This window comes from Centropristis striata, chromosome 22, assembly GCF_030273125.1.
Source record: "Centropristis striata isolate RG_2023a ecotype Rhode Island chromosome 22, C.striata_1.0, whole genome shotgun sequence".
NCBI lineage: Eukaryota > Metazoa > Chordata > Actinopteri > Perciformes > Serranidae > Centropristis > Centropristis striata.
In genome coordinates this window covers 13,340,988-13,353,789 of record NC_081538.1, presented here as the reverse complement: position 1 = coordinate 13,353,789, position 12,802 = coordinate 13,340,988, and the positions used below count along the sequence as shown (strand labels likewise).

Genomic DNA, 12,802 nt, shown 5'->3' with positions numbered 1-12,802 from the left:
TTTAGACCCATGTTGTGCATCAAAGGGTTAATATAGAGTCAGATATTATAACTTTGCCTTGAGGCTTTCATCAACGTCTTTGGTACAAATAGAGAGACATTAATCACATACTCAATGTATTTATTTAAAGTATACAGTTCTAATAAAAACATTCTATTCTGACAGTCTATATAGTGGACTGACTGCTCTGTGTTTTCCATGCTTTAATCCTTTATTCTTGCTCAAACTCTTGTTCAGATGTGTTGAGGAGCCACAGTGAAGCTTGCCAAGAGAACCAGGACCTGCAGCCCTACCTGCCCATCCCCCACGTCAGAGACTCTCTGGTTCAGCCTCAGGACCGGTCAGTACTAACACTGCCACAGTGCCATCTTTGCTCTCTCAATACAGATAAATATCTTTGCAAAGGGGAAGACACGTATATCTGTCTAAAAGTAACATGTGCCGCACAGCAAATGCAAGTGAAAATAAAATCAATATAACATTTTTCTCTCCACCTGTTTTTATGCAAATGAAAAAAAATGCACTTAAAAACCTGCATGGAAATACTGAAAAACTGCTTTTTACCGTTTGATGTAGGGCGGCAACTAATGATTATTTTCATTATCGATTAACCTGTCGATTATTTAAACGATTAATCCATTAGTTGTTTGGTCAATAAAATGATTAAAAAAAACAATCAGTGTTTCCCAAACCACAAGATGATGTCCTCAAATCTCTTGTTTTGTCCACAAACCAAAGAGATATTCAGTTTATTGTCATAAAGGAACAAAGAAACCAGAAATATTCACATTGAAGAAGCTGAAATCAGAGAATTTGGACTTATTGTCTTTTTAAAATATTGCTCAAACCAATTATTCCATGATCAAAATAGTTGACGATTGATTTAATAATCGATTATTGTTCGATTAATCGAACAATTGTTGCAGCTCTAGTTTGATGTTAAACTGGTTTCCTGGTTTTCTAACCGGAGAATTGCCGCCACCTACTGTTGATCTCAATGAAGAAACTCCTAGTAATCACATAATGGAAGTGAATGGAAACAAGCATTCATTCACACAACTTTACACTGTACAAAATATGTACAATATATTAGTGTCTTTTTAGCTTCAGCCTGTCCAAGAAAGTCCAGATGTGTTAGTGTGTGTTTAGTTTTAATCATTTGGTTTATTAAATGCCAGAAAATAGTGAAAGTGTCCATCCCAGTTTCTCAAAGTCCAAGTTTATCACTTTAAATATCTTGTTTTGTTGGTCCAAAACGCAGATATTCAGTAAAATAAGCTATAAAACTGACAAAAACAGGAAATCTTCATATTGGAGAAGCTGAAAACGGCATTTCTGCCAGTTTTCTGTGAAAAATGACTTGCCGTTTGCCAGTGATTTTTTTCAACCAACCAGTATCAGCTCTAATGTCTTGATGTATGATATATTTTCTTTTCTCTTGCTTGGCCATTACAAAACATCTCCATTCAAACGAAAACTCACTCCCTTTTATTGCAGTGTGGTTTTAAGGAGATGGAACAAGAGATTCATTTAATCTGTCTGTTTTTATGCGTTTCTTTTTGTGTTCCCAATCAAGTGGCAGAAATGTTACTTGATAGGCTTGTTGTTGGGACCTTGATGGATAGGCTTATTCAACAGGAAACTGTCATGTAAAACAGATCTGAGGTGAGGAAGATGTGTCAGCAGTTGTAATATTTTACAGGAAGAAGATGAAGAAGATTTGGGAGCGAGCCGAGAAATTCCTCTCAGCCAACGAGTCGAGGATTCGAAAGGAGACTCAGAGGATCGGAGGAGCGGACTTCCTGGTCTGGAGGTGGATCCAGCCTTCTCTCAGCTGTGACAAGACCTCCATGATGCCCTCCAAAGTTTGGCAAGGAAAAGGTAACACACTGCAAATGTTACAGAATTTAACAAACCTCGTTTTTAGACTTTTTAATGTAGAAATGTTACATACTATACCTGTACTGAACCTGATCATCAGTTGACTGAGGTTTTGTCTCTTTTCAGCGTTCCCTCTGGACCGGAGGAATTCCCCTCCCAACAGTCTGACTCCATGTCTGAAGATCAGAAACATGTTTGACCCAGTCATGTGAGTAGCACTCTCTGCTGCTTGGTCGATGCTCTGTCAGGTAGAGTTGTTCCGGTTCCGATACCAGTATCGAAAATGGCTCCGATACTGCCGAATCCGCGAGTACTGGAGTCCAGGCACCGATCCGATACCACGTAATTTATTAAATGAGCTCTTAAAACAGTGGCACTGTGCTGTAACCTGCAGCTGCTGTTTTAGAGGGAGGAGGAGGAATCGATTACGTAACACAGACACAACAGACACACACGTGTGTCGAAGCAGGTTGATGCGAGGCTTGGAGCTAAGCTAAGTAGCACTATCATGTCGGCGGTGTGGCAACATTTCACACTGGAACAACCAGCATGCGCACAGATGACACTAAGGACGAGGGGGTTATGTGATCCCGATCCGCCCCCCCCACTTTCAGCGACAAACATCGGCAGTAAAAGATTATTCACATTGCAGCGCACATAGAAAGTCAGGCGGCTAATGGTGCGTTCAAGGTCTACACGACTGTCAGAATTTTCGATGTTGTTCCGAGCTCCAAGTTTCGACCTTCAAGTTCTGACTTCGAGTGTAAATTAAACACTCCATGCTGCGTTATGGTAAGAACATGTTAGACCCGCCTTCAAAATAAAAGCATATGTAGCTTTTAAAATAAGAGCACATGGATGTGTTAGCAGAATCCACCACAGAATTTACAAGAAGACTGTCAAAATAAGATGCCTTAAATAAAACGTAGAAGAACCCTTATTCTCCTTTAAAATAATTTTCTAAAATATGCAATGATTAAGATGGAATAGTGGCATTCGAATGTGCGAGAGGCACCAAATTTAGGCTTTTAGGGCAAAAATGTTCTCCGGGGGAGTATGCTGTTGCACTCCTGTTTTGTATTCTGTTTTATTTAAAAATAATATTTTTTTTATAACATACTGCTATCAGATCTGTACTCTGTGTCAGCCGATACCCACAGCACAAGTCGGAATCGGTATCGGGAGGAAAAAAATGGTATCGGAACATGTCTACTGTCAGGTGGAACTCACTTTGTGTGACCTGTGTGTGTGTGTGTGTGTGTGTGTTTCTGTTATCAGGGAGGTCGGGGAGAACTGGGACCTAGCCATCCATGAGGCCATCCTAGAGAAGTGCAGTGACAACGACGGTATCGTCCACATCGCTGTTGACAAAAACTCCCGAGAGGTATGCTCTGTCTTTTGAGTGACGTCACACCTCCATACTATGAGCTGCAGTGATGTAACACTGTGCTTTCTGCTCTCTCTACAGGGCTGCGTCTATGTCAAGTGTCTCTCTGCTGAGCACTCAGGGAGAGCCTTCAAGGCCCTTCATGGCTCCTGGTTTGATGGTAAGTCACACTCTAAACTAGGGATGGGCATCGATTTTCGAATATTCAACTTCGAAATCATAAAAAAACATAGTTCATCATATCTGGGAAAAAAAAAAGTTGTATTACTGGTGCCTTCCGCACAGGGGCAGTGTAGCATTTGATGATACAGTGTGGTGGGCTAGATGCCAAGCTGTAGACGAAGAAACAAACATGGGAGAGGGTATTTTCCATGGTGGGAGAAGTCAGCCCCCAGAGGGATTTAGAGACTCTGGAGGTGACGTATGGTTTTCACCGTCGCTAACTGTGCCCAATGTCAGCAGCTGAAAGCAGCATGGCTCATTATACACAGAGTCTCCGCTGAGTGTCTGGTGCTTGTTGTAAACAAACAGATATCGCTAAGTGAGCACCTCCTGCAGCAGCAGCACATACACACTGTACTGCTACAGAGCTAACTGTAGCTAACTGCCGCTAACGGCGGCTCTTCTTAACGAGCCAGCCTCCGGCTCGTTAAGAAGAGTAAGAAGGAGTCGCTGGATTTGTCTCCAGTCGCTTTCTTGAAAGATAGTCGCTAAGGGGGTCTGAAAAGTTGCTAAATATTAATCGATTAGTACCCCACGAGTATTGACTAGTAGTTTTGCCTGAAATGCACATGCCTACTCTTAACACCCGCTCTCTTTGCTATTGTGCATAACTGTGTATAAGCTTGCATTTTGTAAGAATGTAAGTTTTATTGGTATTTATCTTTGGGTTTGAACTTGTTGTCTCATGTGAGCCGGTTGTTTTGCCAGTCATTTATGGAATTTTCAAATAAGAAAGTTATCAAATTTAAAGTCCAGTCTGGTTATTTTAGGGTGCGTTCACAACCCAAAGTTCGAGTCCTTGTTACGGCCCGTTTACTAACTTATGAACGCTCCAATTGTATTCTGGTGTGAACAAATCAACTAGTCAGAGACCACTTTTGAGAGGGTGTCTTGGTCCATTTCCAAAGAAACCCCTAGTGCGGTTCGAATGCACTTTGAATGTAATCCAACCCAATAACAGGAAATAAACCAAAATGCAGTGGATTGTGGCTCCTAATCTAATCTTGAGGTCCCGTCATAGGATAAAGAGGAAACTCGTTTCCTTCAGTTTCACTCTGTAGGCTATCACTAAGCTAAAGTTAATTTCTCATTGCAGAATTATCAACGTATTGCTCAAAATGATGTCATATTTACTTTTGTGGTAAGTGCATCAAGGCTGGCCTTCTCTGATAATACATTACATTATTGACGACCTGGAGCATCAACAGGCTCATTGTATGTTTGGTAGAACATCAGAGCAGGATTACAGCCGGTATAATCAAAGGTACTTGCAGTGCATTCAGCTCCATGTTGCTTTGTTTATTTCCGTGTTAACATTTGTCACCACCAACTTACTAACCAGTAAGAAATAAGACTGCCTTTGTGGGGGTGACTTGTTGCCAGATTACAGTGTAAATGTGAATGAGAGAGAGATTGAAATGGGCATGTGGAAAAGCTTGTGGTTGGTGTACAGCCAGCCAAAGCAGAAGAGGCCACACAATATTTCAGATCACGACTTCTCTTGAGCGAGAGACTTGGTCAGACACTTAACAAACAGACCAGATTGAGTGAAAGGTAAATAAAATGCCTTATAATACCAATCTGAACCACCAGTTGCAAAAACAAGCAGTTTTGAAGCTTGTTCCCAGATGATGACTCGTCATGAGGTTTAAGAGGATCTTTTAACTCTTTTGTCATATTGACATATTGGCAACTTTAGACTTTCACTTTACATTTTATCTATATCTGTACAACAGGGATGGGCAACTGGAGGCCCGGGGGCCGCATACGGCCCGCACCCTCACTTGAAGTGGCCCTCAGTACAACTACATGCATTTGACCATGAAATCTTACAAGTGCAGTGTAAAAATGCACAAAATGACTTCTTGCAATTAATGTTGGTTTGCTGTTCTTGCACTGAAAAAAAAGAAATCACAGTAAGTGGTTATTTTTTATTTGCTTCAAACCTTTTGTATTCCTATTTCTAGTGTTATACATGAATTTGAGCATGAAACACGTGAAGTTACTGCACTGTAAACATATTTAGAATTGCAGTTTCATCATATCTGGTTAAGTGCACGGTCCTATATGTGGCCCTGTGGTAGTGTCCATGAAAAATTGTGGCCCCCTCCCTGCTGTACAATATGTCACAGGCATGAAAAAATGTAAGTATTATTCCATTTCAAATTAAAAGCCCTCTAGTGTTTCTGTGGACAGAACCACATGTAGCAATACACCTACACAGCTGCTTGTGTTATTTTTAACAATGTGCCGAACTCGCAACCAGTTTTACAGTATCAGTGAGAGCATGGATGTAAAAGAGAATCAGGCTCTGTGGTTACACTTGTCTTTTCAATGCGGGTGCTCACACTTGAACACAACCTGCCTGATCGAAAATATTCCCCCATGATCGGTGCTTCCAAAATGGCACTTTGTACAAGAGAGAGACTTCTTCTTTTCTTTATATTTTTTTTTTTTTTTTTTTTTGAGATGGGGGCAGGCCTGCATGAAATATGCTTTGTTCAGGAAAGAGCAGTGGAGACGACTGATTAATGCTTTAAATGCTGTCAAGTTTTGATTGCACATGTACAGTATTGTTGGACACGACTAAGTGTGTGTTGTGAGATTCAACTCATGTCTTCCCAAAAGAACAGAGAAGTTTAGTTTCTATCCTGCATCTGTGTTTGCACTTAGAGATTACTAAGAGATTTCCTTCATTTTACTGTTTCATGTTTGCTTCAACTGCACAGGAGTCATTAAGTTACTGACGATGAAAAACCAACATTTCCTGACCTTGCTCTTTTGCTAACCTAATAATGGGCTGCTTTTATTGTGAAGAATTAATAGGAAGTGAAAGGTCCCCCTTTTCACAGCCATTTCTCTGGCCCCCACCAAGCAATGGGTGTAATGATAAATCAATCTGTAACTATCTAGTCACTGAACAACATTTTTTCTTGAAGCAAGTGAAAATACAAATATAATGACATTAGAATCCATATATTATCGTATCCTAAAGACACACCTTCAGCCAGATAGCCCTGCTATAATGGAAATGCGAGACATACATTTGATACATTTTCAGGATTGTGCCCACATGCTATCCACACCTCACTGAGAACCAAAGTCTGTGTGAGCCAGGCCAAATCTGCCTGTGGTCCGGCTGATTTCGGACCATACAAGCTTATTGCGTGCTGGCATCGCGGCTTCAGTCATCATCTCCATCGCTGAAGTAGATATCGGTACTAAATACATGATTTGTGGATTGTTAAAACAACAGTAGAAGGTGATTCTTGTGTGTAACTTGTGACCCTGGTTGAGGTCTTGAAAGAGTGTTCCTGGGGATGTAAGTTAGCATTTTAGCACCACGGGGTCTAACCTCTAAAACTCAATGAGGATTCTGAATGGGTTTTTGGTTAGACGCCTGAAATAAGGTCTGTGGTAAACACAAGCTTAAGAGATCTTCTCGTTTTGTTGTACTTCATAACATGTTAGTAAATACTAACACTTGTGAATTTGAGAGGGACGGAGAAGAACAAGATGAACAATGACAACAGTAATAGCTCTAACCCTACAATGAAGTCTGTGCATACATAGTGATCTTGAATTAACGGCATCGCTAACTGTGCACAGTGTCTGGTGCTTGTTGTAAACAAACAGAGATCGCTAAGTGAACACCTCCTGCAGCAGCAGCACATACACATTTTACTGCTACAGAGCTAACTGTTAGCCTGTTAGCAATTTGCAGACTGGACGCTAAGGGGTTAACATCCCCTCTGGCTCTGTGACTGCAGCTGGGAGAGACTGCTGCAGGAGGACTGTGCCGCTTCGACTCATTCTTACTTTTCTGCGGGGGCTGGCGGCTTAAACAAAAGAAAAGTTAAGAAGAGTAAGAACGATTTTCCAAAAGTCTCCAATAACACCAGAAAAAGTCACTGGATTTTTCCCCAGTCGCTTTTTTGAAAAATAGTCGCTAAGGGGGTCTTAAAAGTCGCTAAATATAGCAAGAAAGTCGCTTATTTGGCAACACTGCTTCGCCGGCTTTTACGAATAGCGTGTGTTGTTGTTGTGTAGAGTACTACGTCACATCCCACTTAGCGATCTATCCAATCAGTAACCAGGCTGTTTTCAGGGGAGAAAAAAGACCCTGCTCTTCTACAGGGCCTCTTCAAAAACTCTGTACAAAAGACAGCTCCGGACGGTTCATATTCAAATTAGGGGCGTTTCGGCGAGTGAGACCCGCCTCATTTAGGGTATTGGCTTGTAATGGGAACAGCCTTATAGTAGCAGTGAAAGTAAATATATATAGGAAATATGGCGTAAGCTTCATGTATTTAGCAGCTCTGTAGCGATCGGTCATTGACAGGCTCCTGCTCTTTGCTCCACAGGTAAGCTGGTGACGGTGAAGTATCTGCGTTTGGACCGTTACCACCAGCGCTTCCCACAGGCCCAGGGCTGCAGCACGCCTCTGAAGGCCTCCAGCCTCCACGTGAACACCACGAGCAGCATGAACACTACACCCCGCCTGCAGCACCGCGGCTCCTCCAACTCTTCAGGCTTCTCATGAGATGAGCATAAGCATTAGATTTAGCATTCTCCTCCGTGCCCTCCCAGCATGACAGCACCAGTCTGCTGCTGCTCCTTCACTGCTTTATAACGGGGAAGACTTCAGTCTGTGTCTCGGGAGAGCTTTTTTAAATTTTATTTCGTTGTTGTTTTTTCCAACACAGGATCGCAGGAGAAGTTGTTCAGCGGTGCAGTGTTTGTTTTCAGTAATCTTTGTATTAAAATGTCATGGATTTAACAAGGAAGCAAAGTTCTTCTGGAATATTTAAGATGTGTGCAGAGACTCCAACCCTCCCTCCTTTTCTTCCACAGTCTCACTGATGCCATGATGGAGTTCATTTGGGCACTGTATGGAAATGGCTGCATGTATCAGAGTATACCTCTATGTAAGCTTTCAATACAACACAGTGTGGGTGTTGATTCCCCCAAGATGTTCGATGTACTCCCTGTTGTTGTTATTATTCAGATTATTATTATTATTATTATTTAGTCAAGTGAGGAAGGCATGAACAGACTCATAAGGGGGTGTGCTGTAAATACATGTGAATGGTGGCACAAGCTTTATGACATCCTCTGTATTAAAAGCAAACCATAAGCTCACATTTTTCTTGCTGCTCACTTACCACAGCAGAGTTAATAGCGATAGAGCAGGGTAACCGTGGCGACTCGGCCTCTGTGTTCGTTGTTGGCTCCACGTATTCCATGTATGGCCTTTTCTTTCCCTTTGTCTTTAATGTATGTTATAACATCCAGCAGGGAGTGTACCTTTAACAGTCACCTGAAGCTTTCTTCTCCAGATATAATCCAATATATTCCCAAATTATTATTATTTCTTAATATGTTTATTATTTACCTCTTTCAAGTCGGGTCATTTTCACTGTTGGCGAGTCCCCTCATTGTATTTCAAACCTGTTTGTGAACAAATGGAGTGTATTGTCATCTCTTTGTGTATATGACCAGCAGACCTGGGACTTGTTCCATGCAGCAAGTTGAGCAGATAAGCCAGGCTTATTGCTTTTAGTCTGACTCTTTGGTTCCATAAAGCAACAAACTTCACATATGTCGAATTTGCTTTAATAACTCAGATCAACAGATTATGGGTCAGACTTAGTGAAAAAGACGGGCTTTTTTGGTCAACTTGCTTTAAAGAACAGGCTCCAGAGTTACAAACATGTTTTCAAGGGCCAGTTCCATGAACCAAGTCTACCAAATAAGTCAGCCTTTTTTTTTTTTTTTTTTTTTTGCTTAGGCTGTCTTATTTTCAGTTGACTCAGTTCTAAAAAAGCAAATTTAACATAGTTCAAGCTCAGTTACTATGGCAACTTGTTTTGGAAAACTAGTTGAGTTTGCCTTATGGAACCAAATATTGTGAAAGCAAGTCAGACTGACTGAAACAAGCCAGGCTTATTTGGTAAACTGGCTTAAATTACTTTATTGAGCGGAATCGACTGAAAATTGAGTCAGACTAAACTAAACAAGCCAGACTTATTTGGTAAACTTTCCCCTGGGGCCTTTTCCATATAACGAGTTTACCAAACAAGCCAGGCTTATTTCTATCGTTTTCTGTTGCTTCCATTCCAAAAAAAAAACATTTTTACATTTACATAGTTTATGCTCAGTTCAGACAGTCCAAGCTGAATATGAGTCAGACTTATTGAAATAAACCTGGCTTGTTTGGTGAACTTGTTTAAAGGAATAGGCCCCTGCAGCCCATTCCATATAGTGCATTTACAGATCAAGCCTGGCATATTTTAGTCAGTCTGTCTCATTTTCTGTTGCTTACGTTCTAAAAAACACATTTACATAGTTTATGCTCAGTTGAGTCAGACTAATGGAAACAAGCCTGGCTTATTTGCTACACTTGCTTAATGGAATGGGCCTGGTTTATGTTTAATGTTGAATGTCCAATTTACTGAGACACGTTTCCTGTGATGATAGACCCTGATGCTGTCACTACTGGTCTTTGATCATATCAGCTTGTTGTAATGATGCTATCACTCTTTTTGCCATCAGGAGTACTGTGAGGACAGTTTTTAATCCTAACTATTCCATCCCCTGTAAGGAGACTGTACTGACTTTAGGGATTCCTGACTGCGTGTGTGTGTTTTCACAGCACCTGTGTATTCAGAAAACGCTAAAACTCCAGGAGTTGCCAGACATAATTTCATTTTTTAATGCAGTGAATTGAAAGTTGGATTCAGTATTTGCAGTGTGAAATTGTACAAATGATGCACATTTCAAAATGTTCAAAACCTGCTGCAGCAGTTCGCAGCAGGGCAACCCAACTGTGCCTTAAATTTGTGCTTTTTTAAGACTGGCACTGCATCACTGGAGAATGTACTGGATTTAAGAAATGTTTAAGGGTGAGTAAGGCCTGCCATAGATGTAGTTTTGGTAGAGTTTGACATCTTCAGATTTGGTATTTTGTAGCAGTTTCCTTTGATATTAAACCAAATGCTTCTCTCTATTTATTATTTTTTTAAATCAGCTGTGGTGATGTACTATTTTAATGTCACTAGACCTGTTACATATGTGTCATAACTTTTTTTTTGATGGAGGATCGACCTTACATCCGCTTCCAAACAATTGTCAGGATGTGTAAAATGACAAAATAAAGTGAACACTTTCCGAAATAAGCCAGTTGATAGTGCATCACTGTAATCTATTTTTGTACGTCTCCAGCAGAACGGTGCACCTGCAACGTCTCGGCCCACACTGACTGTAACGAGGCTCAATGTAAATGTTGGTTTGATGTGATGGCACTTCTCCAGCCTTGTGCTTACCTTTAAATGCACCCTCATGGATGCATTCTTTTCCTCTGATGTATTTTATGTAAACACTGTACATTGATATAACTGTAATATGTACAATTATATGCAGCTTTATTTCCATTGCGTTGTATGTTTGGAGTATCCCTAACCTGCTAGCCAGAGGGGCGAGGTGTACAATACTACAGACATTTAAGAAGATACAGACGTTTTAATGTAATTTGTCAATTGTACAAACAGCTCAAATTAAAGGTTTATTAGGAGTTTTTAAATTGTGCTTGTTGTGCTGTTGTGTTATGTGCTCACATGAGGCAAAACATTTTGGAAATAGTCCCCCACAACAAGGTTAGAATAGTTTTGGGTTTTTCTTTAGTTTTAGGTTTCATTTCGTTGTCAATTTTTGTTTTCAAATCAGTTAGTTTTAATTGGTTTTTAGACTGAGTTTGCTAGTTTTAATTAGTTTTTATTTGTGCTTAGTTTTAGTTTAGTTTTTATTAGTTTTAGTTTTTATGTAATGGGGCATTTGTTGGGTGCGAGATTCAAAAAAGTCACAATAATTGTTTCCTTTATTTCCTTTGTCTGATCCATCTCAGCCCTAATAAGTTTATTAAGTCATAAAACCAGATAGATGAAATATATTTCATATCAACCAAAAAGGTTTACGTATGAAAAAAGTTGACAAAGACAAAAACGAAGGACATTTTCACTATAATTTTTAGTAAGTTTTGTAACCACAAAATACAGTTCCAGTTATCTTTTTTTTAAAAACTCTATTTTGTATTTTTATTTCAGTTAACCCTCTGGAATCTCCAAAAGCGCCAAAGCATGGCTTCTTCATCACATCCAGACGTAAAAACAAAGCAAACCAAAAAAAGACACTAAATGAGAAGACAGAATAACCCAAAAAAATCCCACGAAATAACTGAAAAAGACACAACAGACACAAAATGACCAAAAAAGACACAACAGACACAAAATGATCAAAAAAGACAACAAAAGACACAAAGTAACTGAAAAAGACACAACTGACACAAAATGACCAAAAAAGACAACAACAGACACAAAATGACCCCAAAAGACACATAAAAGACACTAATGATCAAAAAAGACACAACAAAAGACACAAAATAACTGAAAAAGACACAACATACACAACAGACACAAAATGACCGACAAAATGACCAAAAAAGACACATAAAAGACACCAATGACCAAAAAAGACACGACAAAAGACACAAAATAACTGAAAAAGACACAACAACAGACACAAAATGACCAAAAAAGACACAACAAAAGACACAAAATAACTGAAAAAGACACAACAGACACAAAATGACAAAAAAGACAAAACAACTGACACAAAATTACCAAAAAAGATACATAAAAAACACTAATGACCAAAAAAGACACAACAAAAGACACAAAATAACTGAAAAAGACACAACAGACACAAAATGACAAAAAAGGCATAACAACTGACACAAAATTACCAAAAAAGACACAACAAAAGACACAAAATAACTGAAAAAGACACGAAAAGACATGAAAAGGGTTCAAAAATGGACAAAATAGCCCAAGACTCCATAGAGTTAACGAAAATGTTTTTTCAGTTCTAATTTTCGTTATTTCGTTAACTATAATAACCTTGCCCCACAATCATCTGTATTTAACTTTTATTCATCAATGTAAAAGCTGTTTAAGGGTTTCATTCAAATCCATCATTTACAAGTTTTTAACCCTTCACCCTTTGCAAACTGTAATCTGGCTTTTTTATGTTTCTTTTGGAGTAATGTACGGTGGCCCTGAAGTGCAAAACACACAACACACCAGCAATTCACACAACACGCCAGCAATTCACACAACACACCAGCAATTCACACAACACGCCAGCAATTCACACAACACACCAGCAATTCACACAGCACGCCAGCAATTCACACAGCACACCAGCATTTCACCACAGCACGCCAGCATTTCACCACAGCACGCCAGCAATTCACAC

At 39.8% G+C, this 12,802-nt stretch overlaps 1 protein-coding gene across 1 annotated transcript in view; it reads left to right on the top strand.

Moving 5' to 3' along the window:
• The window catches only part of lemd3 (LEM domain containing 3), a 35,082-nt gene extending 24,417 nt beyond the window's left edge, over positions 1–10,665 (top strand). Inside the window, exons 8-13 of the mRNA XM_059325561.1 lie at positions 238–340; positions 1,703–1,881; positions 2,008–2,089; positions 3,160–3,265; positions 3,350–3,428; positions 7,855–10,665. Of these exons, the coding sequence (XP_059181544.1) occupies positions 238–340; positions 1,703–1,881; positions 2,008–2,089; positions 3,160–3,265; positions 3,350–3,428; positions 7,855–8,033 (728 nt within the window). The 3' untranslated portion in view covers positions 8,034–10,665. The remainder of the gene's footprint in view (positions 1–237; positions 341–1,702; positions 1,882–2,007; positions 2,090–3,159; positions 3,266–3,349; positions 3,429–7,854) is intronic.
• Positions 10,666–12,802: the final 2,137 nt, after the last annotated feature.